Raw genomic sequence first — 15,968 nt, forward strand, 5'->3', positions numbered from 1 at the left:
GACTATGATAACCTAAAAACCAAACTGAAAACCTTAAAAACAAAAGTTGATTATTTGAAAGCCATCTATATATTTTTTAATTGGATGGAAATTCATAATGTATATTCTGGTAATAAAATCAAACTAGCTTGTTGCCAAGGTTCACAAGTGCTGTCTAGTGACATTAGCATGGGATTGAGACAATCCAAAACAGCAAAAACTGCATAAGTTGAAAAGAAAAATAAAGAACCAATTGTTAAAGCCTTCATGAATTGGCTTTCATAAACAAGACAGTTCTACATTACAAGTATTCAAAAATCCCTTTCCTTTCACTGGCAAGAAGGATAGTCAACAGCTTTTATCATTAAAAATTAGTGGAATGTTTATAAATGCACGACTTTATTTTGCAAAAATGGCAATTAAATATCAAATTACAATTTTCACTGCTGAGGCAGAACTTATTTTCATGGTTTACAAGTACATTTCTTAGTTTACTGAAAATTCAAAATGCAAGTCACATTCCAGCATGAGCCAGAAGTATTTCCTAAGAAGAGTTATTTTTTAACACAAATATCCAATTGAAGAGCAGTCTTTTGCAAACAAACAACTCATAGCAACAGAAAAGCATAGAAATTCTAACGGTTTTATTTTGGGCATTGACATTTTTGTCATTGTTTCCAGACTGTCACAGATCAACTAAAAGTGGACAACAAAGCAACATGCCAAATCATGCTCTCTTTCACTTTGTAGTATAAGTTGTACTGTATTATTATGACAAAAAATAAATTCAGGTATTACTATAATTTACTTGAAAACATAACTGTTACCTAAATTTAGTTATCTAATGATCCATATAGAGCTAAAAAGGTAAATTTAGATCTACCTATTTCTGTGAATGGCTGGGACAACAAAGCTGAATAAAATTCAATAACGGAGAGTCCATCAAATAAAAAACAAGACTTTCATATATATTTTAGTAGAGAATATTTTTAAGGTTAACCCACTCCTCAAATAGGGAGATATGGTTTCATAATCAATCATGTGTAAGGAAAAATGTTAAAAAAAAAAAAGGTGTTAAAAATAAAAATGCACTTTAGGTTGATTTAAAGCAATGGCCACTCCTGATTTGGTCAATTTGGCTAATAAGCTGTCTAAAACAAACACACAGAGAAATGCAAGACCACCAAAATCGTGAATTTGCAGCTGCAGCATCTGACCACTGCCACTCAGCAGCTACCTCAACGGAAAGACCAAAATTCTCTTCAGGGTTCCTTCTAAGCCCAGGTCCCTGCCACTATCATAAGTGGCCTAGCCACTGGAAGAATTGCCCAAAGTTAAAAAGAAGGCCCTATTCGCAGCCCAAAGCCACTCACTCTGACCCTTTTCATGAACTTTCTGAGAAATTTGAGAAGCACCCCCCTTTTGTAGACACATGGTGCTCTGAGGAAAGTGTTGGGATCTTCCTGGTACTTCCACTAACACCATTGGGAGAATTGGACTTTTTTTTTTTTTAATATAGGATCTGAAGCTATTACCACTCTTGTGGACACAGGAACAACTTTGTCTGTCTTGAACCCCACCAGCCTCAAGGCGCTCTTCTTCATACTACTGAAATTGTCCAAATGGTGTGAGTTCCCAACAGTTATGAAGGTAAGCAAGTTGGCCCCCTTGATTTTTTTTTTTTTTTTTTTTTTTTTTTTTTTTTGGCTGCCTTGGGTCTGTGCAGTTTTTCTCTAGTTGTGGCACATGGGGGCTACATTGCAGTGGTTCCTCTTGTTGCGGAGCACGGGCTTCAGTAGCTGTGGCTTGCGGGCTCTAGAGCGCAGGTTCAGTAGTTGTGGTGCACAGGCTTAGCTGCTCCATGGCACGTGGGATCTTCCTGGACCAGGGCTCGAACCCGTGTCCTCTGCATTGGCAGGCAGATTCTTAACCACTGTGTCACCAGGGAAGTCCCCCCCCTCTCTCCTTGCCTTTTGAGATAGGTTCTTTGCAGGGAACTCATCAGTTCCTTCTTGTTCCTTCTGTCCCAGTACACCTTCTGGGCCAAGATCTCCTGGAAAAATTACAGGCTAATATTTCCTTTTCCCAAAAAGGAGAAATACACTTGCAATTGACTCCTCAAGGTCTACTTCCAGCTCTAGTCCTGATATTGAGATTCCCCTCCTTGCTTCTGTCTTGTCAATTCCCAATCACAAGGACTTGTTAGATTCTGTTCCTTCTACCTTACGGTCTACCTCTTCAAATGACATAGAACACATTCATTAGGTGCTATCAATTAGGATCCAGGTAGATCCTAATAAACCTTTGCCTCACCTCAACAGGTCTCAGGCCTGAGGCCCTAGAATGAATTCGTCCCACTGTCAAGGCACACTTCCACAAGGGCCCCGTAATCCCATGCACCAGTCCATGTAGCGCACCAATCCTTCCCATGGGCAAATCTCATGGCCAAGGTTGGTATTTTGTTCAAAATCTCTAATCTGTAAACAATAGTGTCATATCACATTACCCCACAGTCCCCAACCCTCACACCACCCCCAGTTTAATTCCTCTGAGCACACAGTTCTTTACCGTCATAGATTTACGTAGTGCTTTCTTCAACATTCCTGTCCATCCAGATAGCCAATACCTGTTTGTCTTTACTTGGGAAGGACATCAATATACTTGGACCACTATGCCTCACGGCTACACAGAAAACCCTACTTACTCTTCACAGATATTGAGACAAGACTTGGCCAATGTGAATTTTGCCCACAGCTCTACTTTACTTCAATATGTTGATAACCTTTTGTTATGTTCCCCTACTGAGGAAGCACGCCTCAAGGACAACCTATACCTCCTCACTCAGCTAGCACACAAAGGCATAAGGTCTCAAGGAAAAAGCTCCAATCTGTTCAAACCCAGGTAAGATACTTGGGTCATTTGCTAATCTCTCAAGGGCTAACACTGGATCCTACATGTGTCCAGGGCATATCTCAGTTTCCCGCTTCATGCCACCAAGTGCCAGTGAGATGCTTTTTCTTGGGCTAACAGGCTATTGCAGAGTTGGGTTCCTAATTTCTTCTTGTATGAACAACTCATTTTTCCCTTCTAAAGGATAGAGGCCTGATCCTCTTGTTTGGAATAATGAGGCTGAATCAGCTTTTCAAACTTTAGACACTCGGTTGGCCACAGCCCCTGCTTTAGGACACCCTAATTATTCTCTTCACTTTCTATTCATTCATGAAGTTAGCAGGAAACACCCTTGGAGTGCTCATTAAGCCCATGGGGGCAAACAGAGACCTACTGGGTTTTAGAGACAGTTGGACCCTATAGATCGAGATCTTCCACCTTGCCTCCAAGCAATAGCAGCCACTGCTGCCCTTCTGCAGGCTACAGAAGAGACAGCTATGGGGTCTCCCTTACAGGTGTTTGTCCCTCACTCTATTGAGGCACTCTTGAAGTCATATCACACACACTTATCTGCTAGCTGACTGATGTCCTGTGAAATCTTGCTTTCCTCTCCAAATGTCACTTTGTCTCATTGTAACTCCCTAAATCCTGCTACCCTCTTACCATCAGCAACAGATAAAATCTCACATGATTACATAACCACAACTGATCTTTTGACTAGTCCGTATCCAGATTGCAAGAAACACCTTTAGACAACCTTGACATTTCTTGGTTTATCTATGAAATACTGCTGGACAACTGAAATCTGGATATGCTATCACTACTCCCTTCACTATAACAGAATCCAATGCTCTGCCCCTCAGTTTCTTCAACCCAACAAGCTGAACCATACACACTATTTGCACCTGCACTTTGCCCTCTGGCAAATGTGCTAACATTTACACTGATAGCAGGTATGTCTTTGGAGTAGCTCAGGATTTTGGAATGCTTTGGAAACAGAGAGGTTTCTTGAGCTCAGGGGGAAATGAAATTGAAAACGGGCCCCTTTGTTAAGGTTTTGCTAGATGCAATCTTGCTGCACAACAATTGGCAATAAGTTGCAGGGCATTCCAAAGACAACACTGAGGAAGGAAAGGGAAACTGACTGGCCGACAGAGTTGCTAAGGCCGCAGCATTACAAGATTCAGGCTTCATAAAGAAACCTCCTCCCATTGGTCACTCTATTCACACCAAGTTAACTATATACTACTTGGAAGGACACCCAACATTTAAAAGATATTATCAACTCCAAATGGATTAAAGGCCTAAATGTAAGACCAGACACTATAAAACTCTTAGAGGAAAAAGAAGGAAAAACACTCTTTGACATAAATCACAGCAAGATCTTTTTTGACCCATTCCTTAGAGTAATGAAAATAAAAATAAACAAATGGGACCTAATTAAACTTAAAAACTTTTGCACAGCAAAAGAAACCATAAACAAGATGAAAAGACAACCCTCAGAATGGGACAAAATATTTGCACACAAAGCAACTGACAAAGGGTTAATCTCCAAAATATACAAACAGCTCATTCAGCTCAAAATTAAAAAAACAAACAACCCAATCAAAAAATGGGCAGAAGACCTAAATAGACATTTCTCCAAAAATGGGCTGAAGACCTAAATAGACATACAGATGGCCAAGAGGCACACGAAAAGATTCTCTACATCATTAACTAGTAGAGAAATGCAAATCAAAACTACAATGAGTTATCATCTCACACCAGTCAGAATGGCCATCATTAAAAAATCTACAAACAATAAATGCCAGAGAGGGTGTGGAGAAAAGGGAACCCTCTTGCACTGTTGGTGGGAATATAAATTGATACAGCCACTGTGGAGAACAGTATGGACCTTCCTTAAAAAACTAAAAATAGAACTACCATATGACCCAGCAATCTCACTACTGGGCATATACCCTGAGAAAACCATAATTCAAAAAGACACATGTACCCCAGTGTTCATTGCAGCACTATTTACAATAGCCAGAACATGGTCCATCAATGTCCATCAATAGAAGAATGGATAAAGAAGGTATGGTACACATATACAGTGGAATATTACTTAGCCATAAAAAGGAACGAAATTGGGTCATTTATAGAGATGTGGATGGACCTAGAGTCTGTCATACAGAGTGAAGTAAGTCAGAAAGAAAAAAAACAAATATCATGCATTAACACATATATGTGCAATCTAGAAAAATGGTACAGATGAACCTATTTGCAGGGCAGGAATAGAGACGCAGACACAGAAAACGAATGTGTGGGCCTGGGGTGGGCGTCAGGGGGGTGGGATGAATTGGGAGATTAGGATTGACATATACACACTACCATGTGTAAAATCATTAGCTAGTGGGAACATGCTGTACAGCACAGGGAGCTCAGCTTGGTGCTCTGTGATGACCTAGATTGGTGGGATGGGGTGGAGTGGGAGGGAGGTCTACGAGGGAGGGGATATATGTATACATGTAGCTGATTCACTCTGTTGTACAGCAGAAACACAACATTGTAAGGCAACTATACTCCAATTAAAAGAAAAAAAAGATATTATCAGAGATGGGCAAGTGAATGCTACAGCTAAGGAACAGCAGAGGTGGGTTTCTGATGGATGCATATTTGACCAGCATCCTGGGCTTTGATATGGGCCAAACAGCTACCCTGCTCTTTCTGGTGTCACTCAACAAACCATCTTAAAATTAATACATGAAATGACTGATTAAAGAACTGATAAAATGATAGCCTGGGGAAAACAATACTTTTGGAAACCTCCGACAGTAGCGACTGAAATATGTCAAAGGTATCAGATCATCCGAAATATGACCCAGGAAAACCTATTCATATTCTCAAGGCCACTTTCCTTTATCTCTTGGTTCCTTTGCTATCTGGCAATGGGATTTTATCGAGCTGTCTCTCTCTCAAAGATACAAATACGTTCTTGTGACGGTTTGTATGTATTCCCATTGAGTGGAAGCCTTTCCTTGCAGATGAGCAACCACCCTTGCAGTGGCCAAAATATTGTTGGAAAGGATTAGTTCTACTTGGGGAATTCCCTTGGAATTACATAGTGATAAAAGTAGCCATTTCACTGGACAAATTCTAAATGCTGTTTGTGAAATCTGGTCTATACTACAACATTTCTACTGCGCCCATCATCCTCAGTCCTCTGGTCTAGTGTAAAGAACCAATAGCATAATCAAAACACAATTGGCAAAACTCTCTGAGGCTATCAGTCTTCCTTGGTCTAAATTACTACCCATAGTTTTATTAAACTTAAGATCTACACCCTTTGGAAAATACAAGTTGTCACCATTTGAAATAATTACTGGAACACTTAGGATTCTTGACTCAGGGCTATACGAGCCCCTTCTAGTCAAGGGAGATCTTTTACATTATTGCCAAAGTCTCATTAAGACTAAAGAAAAATGAGCACCTGGTTGAAAAACCTTTACACAGTAAAGCGCTCCTGGGATATCAAGACCTAGAACATCACAATTTACAACCAGGGGACTATGTTTATTGGAAAAGACATCTTTTAAAGGATTCCTTGCAGCCCAGGTGGAAGGGACCCTATCAGGTACTCTTAACCAACCTCTGTGCCAATAAAGGCATTGATTCTTAGATTCAGGTTTCTCATTTCAAAAAGGCTTCCCCACCTGAATGGGCCTCTGAAACAGTTGGAGACCTCAAGCTGAAACTGACCCAAAAGTGAAGCAAATGACACCTAATATAGACAACTCTCCCAAGACTCCATGATCACCATTAATGAAATCTCTCTTCTTACCTTTGTTGTAATTGCCATTATCACAGAGTTGCTATGTCTCCTTCGATATGTAGTAATTGATGATATATCAACTTGCCACTCTCCTTCTTATACTCCTTATAGACACATGCTCAAGGAGTGAAAATTTTCATGCACGGGTGTTGCTTGGAATGAAAGTTTAAAAGAAATGACCCAGGTCCTTTGGTCCCTTAAGTTTGACTATGAAGGACTGGAGAATTGAACTTCTGAGACTCCTCCTTTTGGTTTCAGGTTTATTAATGTTCTTAGCCCTACTACATACAGTGGGCATCCTCCTTTGGCAGTAATTCTATGAAAACCATGTATCTTGCCAGCACTCTCCTGGGAAAAAGCCTCTGGCTCCAATTCTTGGCCATTCAACTAATCTATTCAGCTTAGGATTCTTTCTTTAACCAAGGCCATGAGCCACCCTTTCTCCTCTTTATATTAAAATGGCTGATTTTACTTGGATAGTTCTTTCATTAGACTTCTGTTATTATTCTTTCTTAAAATCCACCCAGAACCTTATGCCTGGAAGAGTAATGCCCTAGTTTGCAATTCCCAAAGTCTAGCCACTGGAGGAAATCTAAGATTGTTGGCTATGCCATTGGCACCCCAAATCACTTACCAAACACTGGGATCCCCTTGCCTTAGCTATCTCCAAGCTTACTAATATCCCTCCACCATGTCCTGTTCAGAATTCATCTATTCTCCCAGCATACCATGTTTGCCTACTTGAATTCACAGCTCCTTTTTCCTGTTTGGTCAATAGAATCAGACAAAACCCCCAATAGTTCTTAGGAACAATTTGTTCCAACAGTACCCTGCGGTTACCCAGAAACATTGGCTCTCAACTTTACCTTGCTGTGCAACAGAATATGTCCTCATGATGACCCTCCACATATTCCATCAAGGAAGGCTACTAGGCTGCTCAAATATAACTGACCAAGGGTTTAATTTCACCTTGACAACTCCTTTCTTTGTGCCCCATCTGCTATATCTTTGTAGTTGGAAGATGACCTGCCTCAACAGCCCTAGCCCCAGCTTCTCAATGTCCCCTAGGATTTTTAATGGCCCCTTTGACTGTATTAAATTCTCCAGAAATTACCGAATAGCACACATGCTCTACTTCCTTCCTCTGCTGAGAAATCTCTTCTTAGGGATTTCAGAAATATCTAAGAATTATATTCCCCAAGTGGAGGATTGAAACCCTTGACAAATTGGTTCGAAATCTCTCTGCCACCATAGCAGACATAGCTGATGCCACAGTCATAGCATTAAGTGACCAAGTTAACTCCCTAAACTCACTTACTCATGTTATATTAGATAACTGATTTGTCTTAGACTACCTTCTGGCAGAACATGGAGGTATCTGTGCCATCTTAAATGCCACCTGCTGTACTTGGATAAATACTTCTGGTATAGTAGAAACTCTGAGGTCCTACAAAAGAAACCCACTTGGCTTCACTCTGATACCCTTAACACTCCCCTAATGTTTGTTCAGCTGTTTGCCCTCAAACATTGGATCTTGGTTCAGAACTGTTCTGCAAACTGGGTTATTGCTCTTAATAGCTGTTAGCTTCTTTATGTTGATAAAGTCCTTGCTTAAATTGATTACTTCCATACTTAACCATTCTTCTGCTTGGTTAAGGCTCACACAGACCACTATGCTTGAGGCAGCACAATATCATGATGCCGCCAATGATTTTCCTGATCCATTTATTGACTCTTACACCCAACCCCCACTCTGAGGAACATGATGAATCCAGAACAGGCAACCAAGCCACTCCAGCTATGTGGGACTAAAAGTTGCCCTGGTGATATTTTCTCCAGGAAAAATCATGAGCAAAGGGGGGAAATGTGAAAGGAACAATGGCATAAATGACTGAGACGTGCCCCGAGGAGCTCCAGGTTCACTGCCCACACTGAACTTTTGCTGAACTCTCTAAAATAAAATTGTTGATATTGGCTGAGTTGCCAAAAGGAAAAAACAATCCTGAGAACTGTACTTTTTCTGGACTGAGGAAACCATACCTTTCCCTAGTAACAGATGAGATGCGCTTGATAACCCAATTGTGTATATAGAGTAAATTTACCCTCCAATCCAAGTTCTTGGTAAACTATAAGAAGGAAACTGTAAAAAATCAAAGGACACACATCAACTGAAGGGCTTCACACTCCCTATATTTCCTATCAAATGGAATGTCAAGAAGCAGGTGGGTATTTCTTATACCACTTCTGTCAGACATAAAATTCTGAACCACTTAATTGATTCCCAAAGTCAGAAACTTTGGGAATTTCTGGTCCATGAATATATCCAGTAACAACCCTTACCTCTTTTGGGTTACATCTTTAATTTCCCTCATTCTTTTTTAAAATCAAAAAAGCAAACAAGCAAGATACATAAATTATGCAGATATGCAGACATTACACAGGACTTCTCCCTGGAAGGTCACAAAACTTTTGCGTGTGTTGTTTAAGAAAAATAGACCATAATTACAGGATATTACTCACTTCTGCTTCCCATGAGAAGTCTTTATGTCAGAGTAGTCTCAGGCCCCACGTAGGGGATTTTCTTAGTATCAGACTCATCTAAATTATCTCTTCTACAAACAGGTACTGCTGTGCAATTTCTTGATTGTCTTTCCATTTATGATCCAACTGGTACAAGAAATGCATTGTTGGGTTTCCCTGGTGGCGCAGTGATTGAGAGTCCGCCTGCCGATGCAGGGGACACGGGTTCGTGCCCCAGTCCGGGAAGATCCCACACGCCGCGGAGCGGCTGGGCCCGTGAGCCATGGCCGCTGAGCCTGCGCGTCCGGAGCCTGTGCTCCGCAACTGGAGAGGCCACAACAGTGAGAGGCCCGCGTACCGCAAAAAAAAAAAAAAAAAAAAAAGAAATGCATTGTTTTAGGCTAATGAGAGAAACTTTTAAGCCAAATGAAGCTAAAAGATCTATATGCACTTCAAATAATGATTTTGAATGAAGAGAAAGAAAAGTAATGAGAGTTGCTAACAGTAGCACAGGCATGCCAACCTCAACAGCTTGTATGCACCACATTAATACTACCAAAGGAAATGTGCCATAATTTACCAGCTTCCTTTAAAAGCATCCAAAAATTACCTTGTACTCAATACGCCCACATTACAGACAAGAGGTCAGTAGAGAAGGATAGGGACTAGAGGCTTGGGTTAGCAATTACTCAACAATGAGCACAAATAAATTGTTATCTACCCCTAATTGCAAAGTGTTGGGAAAAGACTCATAGCAAAATTTCACATCACATCAACAAGTCACAGACTATACAGGTGATCTAGAAGTAAAATTTAAATTAATACCTCAAAATTTGAGATATAAATCCATCATTCCTGTAACTCATGGCTCAGAAGCAAAAAAGGCATTAGGTTTAACTGTAATGCAAATAGCTTAATGTTCAGAGCATGGTAACTGGAGTTTAGAGCAGAATTTTGAAGATGACTACGTTTCTAATCCAGTGAATGCCAGCAATGAACAGAAACAGATTTGAGCTGTGATGATGGCTTCCTAGTTTTGAATATGCACCTTACTTGGCTTTATTAATAATTATTGCCAGGTTTTAAGGAAGACCAAAACTTATTTACATTTAGTTGTTATTTAGCCATGGTTCTCCCTGGCTCATTCAAATTCTGTGGTTGCTATTATTTTTTATTATAGTAAAATATTTGCTTTTACTGCATACACAACCAACAAGCTGAAATTCCTTCACATTTATTTTAAACACTTTGTTCCATTTTTTTACTCAAATTTTTGTTTATATGTACTAAAGCTACCTGTAGAAGAAAATCATTCAATTTTATTTTATACTATGGTTTACTTTTCAGAACCTCTACATTCACTGACATAAGGTATTAATATTATAGTAATTTTTCCAACATTAATATGCATGATGAAACTTTAGTTCTAGTAAATTTCCTGGTCTTATTGCCTTCTCTATATCAGTATTTTTGATAACAATACATTTATTTTTAGCTATGTGCGTTATATGTCTATTCAAGGTTAGTACAATATTACTGCATATCAGAACTTAGGACTTCTCACATTATGACACACTGTATTTATTTGAACAATATAATGGTATATGTAACACACTTTGAAATTGCTTTTACTACATGATGAAAAGTAATTATTTTTTTCCAAAAAATTCCTCCATAAAGTTGCAATGCATTGTGTATACACCTTATATTTTACATGCTAGCAAATACGATACTTTCAGAACACTGACATCCATCAGATTAAATTATTAATTTGCCTTTTCTAGGTATTGTAGTTTTCTGATAATTAAGTTCTGTTTGGTTTTGTTTTAAAATTACATAATCATTGTAAATGCAAGAAATTATACCTAATTTTATGTTTGTACATATTTAAGTAACATTATAATAAAATCCAAGAAGAATGCAACGTTGTATGATATTAGATCTAGTTAGTGCTCTAAGTTGGAAATATAACATATATCAAAAAGCTAAGGAACCAATTTTAACAACAGTGAAAAATAAAAGGACATTTGTTCAAATTATTAAAAAATTTAATTCTGGTATATAGTACTTACACTTTCAAAAAATGAGTACTTTGATAGAAACTGTGAGAAATGAAAGATAGCTTTTGTAACTAAAAAGATGCCAGGTTGAGGAATTAATGGAATCAGAATTTCAGAGAACATCCCCAATTTCCTCATTTTATAGAAGAGACAAGAGAAATAGAAGCTGAACTACATGTTCTGGACCTTTAGTTGTCCTTTGCCACTGTTATTTTTGCTTCTGAAAAATATAATTTGCATCACACCCAAAAATACTAACAACAATGCCCAAAGCCATACAGTTTGGCCAAGTGTCTCATTTCCTTTTTTGGTCAAAATGAAAAAGTGGTACCCTGAGGATAGAAATCACAAAAATGCATGCCCAGAAAAGGTGGTATGCATCAGTTTAATAAGAAACTAATTTGGAGAACAATATTTTCTCTATTGTCAAATTTCTGTAGCTGGACCTTGTGATGACATTTCTGCAGAACACAAGATACGTAATTTTTACAGGGTATACAAATATTTTATAGGGATATTAAAGTTTTTGGCTGGTGAAAATTATTTGGTGGGATATAAAATCTTTGCCCAAATAAACAAGAAAATCGGTTGCATTCTCTATGTAATTATTTTCTGAAGATACTTTGGATTTTAAGACCCTTTTAAAACACTTGAGTTATAAAAAATTAATACTATAAAAACTAGCTATTTCTTTCACTCTCTTCTACTTCTACAAATCAATTCTTTGCTGAAGATCAGTTCATCCTAGTTCAAAATCAGTTCACCCTAGTTCAAAATACACTGTTATACCACATCCATTATCTTCATGATGTCAATAATGAGTAGGTATAATAAGTATTCTAGTATTTTAAATAAATTCCATAACTTACTGAAAAGCCATTGTCCTAATTGAACTGTGCAGCAATCCAAAGTAACCAACAACCAAGTCAATCTTGTCATGGTCTCATTATTTTTAATATATAATAGTGACAGCCTAATATCTGCAGTTATATTCCCATTAGGAGGTCTATACATTAGCTATTATCATCAAAGTATATCAATTTCTTCAAGCAGATTTTTGGTATGTAAGAAACATAACAAAACTGGCTTTTCAAGAAAATCAAATATTGCCATTAAGGCTTCAAAAATATGAAGTAAAAAATTGCAAGTTATATACAAAACATTAAATTGTGAACTGTAACCAAGTTCACAATTTCAATTTAAATGGCAGACCTAAGATTTTCTATGGCAAAATTATCTTGATTATTCCAAGTTAAACAAAAATTCCTAATACTAATGGTTAGGTTACTCTATCATATGTCCCAATAAAGGTACACTTATGAGAATAGTTTTAAATATTAGCTTCTCTGCCTTTTAACATGATACACTGATAATTTTAAGCCATAAAGAAAGTTAACAACCCCTTAACTTGTAACGACTTTGAAGTTTATTTTACAGCACTTTTATTGAGACATCATGTAACTATTGACCAGGACTGTTTACAAATGCAACGCTTGGCCTTTGAGATAATTAAAAACTTTTAAGTATCAATACTAAAATTTTATATCATTTGTTTAACTTAAGAAGTGTTATGATGTGTTATGATGGCTGAAAACTAACAGAAGAAAATCTAAAGCAAAAATATAATGATTTCCACAAAAACCATATATTCCTCCCTTATATGAAAGGGAGGGAGGGAAAAAGGAAGGAAGGAAAAAGAAAAGGAGGGGGAAAAAAGATGAGGAGAGAAAGAAAAGGGGCAAGACAGACAAGAAAAATACTTTTATTTCCTGTTTGCAAAAAGGAGGGAAACTCTGAGGTCTCAGCAAACAATGTAATCAACTGAGTCATTTTAAATTAAGGCATCTTCTTTACATGTTATTGAATCCCATCATGCCTTTCATATTGCCAGCAGCACCCTGTTGAAACTGCCTCATCATTGACTGAAGTCCTGCCATACCACCTAGAGTGAGAGTAGAATAAAATCAAATAATTATTAAACACAACTTGAAACATTTGTTACTTTTGCCTAATAAGTACTTGAACTTCTAAAAAAATATACTGGGTTCTGACTGCATCAGCCTTAAAGTACATAAAAATTTGTATTATAACCAGTATCCTCATCTATAAAAGAGAATGAATAACTTACCTCATCACATTATGAGAAATACATACTACATGAAGAGATCTCAGAACAGTACCTGTCACACAGTAGGGAGTCAGTAAATCTAAACAAAAATTTTTTTCCTGGGGAGTCTGAGTCTTGTAAATAGTAATAATTTGGGGCAGGGATGGGGGGTAGTTATTTCATAGGACTTAAAGTAAGAAAACAATTCACCATTACTGAACATCTGTTCTATGCCCAGAACTGTACTAAATGCTTTCCTATCTATTAGCTCATTTAATCATCATAATTTCCTGACGAGCTATTGCCTGTGATTTTACAGAAGGGGAAAGTGAGGTTCAGAAAGTTTAAAGAACTTTTTATAGGTTACATGGTAAAAGTGGAATTGGGTTTTCAAAATCGTTATATAATTCCAAAGTCTAATCAATGAAACTATCCAGATTCTAAACTAAGGAAAAAGGTCACCAGAACAAGCATTAACAAAAGATGATTAAGTAGCTTGCTCAAAAATCACAAACAGCAGCAAAGGAGTAAATAAAACCTCAGCTTATACAGCACTGTTACAACCATTCAACTTAGAAGTTAGATGGCCCTTTTACTTAAATCATACATTATTTGAACAGATTTTCATATAACAAAAGGCATATTAAAACTCAACCCTTATAAACTAAACCAAGTATTAGCAACTGGCAACAACTTTGTATTTACCCATGTGATGAAGAACTCTAGGATCCATCATTTTGGCCATTTGTTGATTCAACTTTGCCATCTGTGACTGGCTCACATTCTTAGACATGTCACCACCTGAAGAAAAAAAGGTTTTGAGTCAATATAGACTGTAATATAATCAGGGTATCATAGAAATTGAGTAAATATAAAGAAAAAAACCTATAATCTTATCACTCTAACACAATTATTTCTATTTGTACATATTCCCCTTCTACTCTTTATCCCAATTTCATACATATTTTTGAGAAAGAACAAGTGAAACTCAATATTAAGGGACTTTCTTTTTTTAAAAAATTATTTTATTTATTTATTTTTGGCTGCGTTGGGTCTTCATTGCTGCGCTCGGGCTTTCTCTAGTTGCGGCGAGTGGGAGCTACTCTTCGTTGCGGTGCATGGGCTTCTCATTGCAGTGGCTTCTCTTGTTGCGGAGCACGGGCTCTAGGCGCATGGGCACAGTAGCTGTGGCTCGCGGACTCTAGAGCGCAGGCTCAGTAGTTGTGGCGCACAGGCTTAGGTGCTCCGCGGCATGTGGGATCTTCCCGGACCAGGGCTCGAACCTGTGTCCCCTGCATTGGCAAGTGGATTCTTAACCACTGCACCACCAGGGAAGCCCTAAGGAACTTTCTTAAGGGCTACAATTTTTGTTAACATTTTTACTTATACCTGTGAATGAGCCACTATAAGCAAAACCATATCCAGTGGTTATTAATAGTAAGCTATAACAATTGTTTAATAGTGACATGGTAGAATGCCGAACAAAAAACTTTACAGATATGGGTTAATTGGGAAAGAGAGTGGATTACTGATAAATGGATATGAAAGAATGAGTCTGAGAGAACCTGAAGATGTGTATATCTAAGAAGCTATTATAAATAACAAAAAGCTTCAGAGAATAGAAAGAATAATGCAACTCCATTTATTAATGAATTTCTACACACTCAGTCGAAACTCCACAGTAAAAAGGCAGCCAATGAAAGAGATGCACACTGGGGCAGAAGCGATAAGAGCATCCCTTAGAGAATAACTGCTGTGCTCTTAAGAGACAGAAAGCCAAAGACATCACTGATGCAATAGCAATGAATAAGTAGAGCTGCTTCAGCAAAACTATTTATTTCAAAGGAACATTAACTCTGGTACTTCTCAGGAACATTTGTGAAAATGCAAATCAAAGATGACCCTGATTCTCTGATCAAAGCTGGCTAATATGATTAAATTAAATGAATTAAGAACTATAAGATGTGTTTTTATAAAAGATGATAAAAACTGTAAAAAATGTTTCATAATTAATAAATTTGTGTAAGATGTGAGTTTTACAACCACTGGTGATTTGTTGTAAGAGTTTTTGTCTCTGAGGACTTAAAACTTTGAAAAATTATTAAGACTTTGATGTGACAAGGACATGTACCATATCCACTGCCCACTTCATCTTGGTTGTGCCTTTATCGAGCAGTTAATGCTTAGACAAGATCTGACCAACAGATCTGCAGTAGTTCTATCAAGAACAGTCAGGGTCATTTGGGAAAGATGTTAAACTGACTTAATGTGTTTATAAATCACTATCTGAAATAATATGTGGTGTTAGGAATTATGACCAATTTTAAACTTGTTTGTCTAACTTTTCTCCCTTGTCACAAAAAAGAAAATAGGATATAGTAGGCAAGGAAAATAAGGAAACTGTCAAAGACAAAATGTGATAGGGCCTCCCTGGTGGCGCAGTGGTTGAGAGTCCGCCTGCCGATGCAGGGGACACGGGTTTGTGCCCCAGTCCGGGAGGATCCCACATGCCGCAGAGCGGCTGGGCCCGTGAGCCATGGCCGCTGAGCCTGTGCGTCCGAAGCCTGTGCTCCGCAACGGGAGAGGCCACAACAGTGAGAGG

At 38.0% G+C, this 15,968-nt stretch overlaps 1 protein-coding gene across 3 annotated transcripts in view; it reads right to left on the reverse strand.

Moving 5' to 3' along the window:
* The window catches only part of LOC101323535 (signal recognition particle subunit SRP54), an 86,721-nt gene that overhangs the window by 29,295 nt on the left and 41,458 nt on the right, over positions 1-15,968 (reverse strand). For 2 of the 3 annotated variants that reach the window (XM_019924033.3, XM_019924034.3), the window contains 2 exons: positions 14,072-14,167; positions 13,006-13,201 (listed from right to left, as the gene is read on the reverse strand). In XM_019924033.3, the coding sequence (XP_019779592.1) occupies positions 13,110-13,201; positions 14,072-14,167 (188 nt within the window). In that variant the 3' untranslated portion in view covers positions 13,006-13,109. Of the gene's footprint in view, positions 1-13,005; positions 13,202-14,071; positions 14,168-15,968 lie in introns of those variants that run through there. The other variant, XM_073800554.1, reaches the window with a different exon arrangement.

Source organism: Tursiops truncatus, chromosome 2, assembly GCF_011762595.2.
Source record: "Tursiops truncatus isolate mTurTru1 chromosome 2, mTurTru1.mat.Y, whole genome shotgun sequence".
Taxonomy (NCBI): domain Eukaryota; kingdom Metazoa; phylum Chordata; class Mammalia; order Artiodactyla; family Delphinidae; genus Tursiops; species Tursiops truncatus.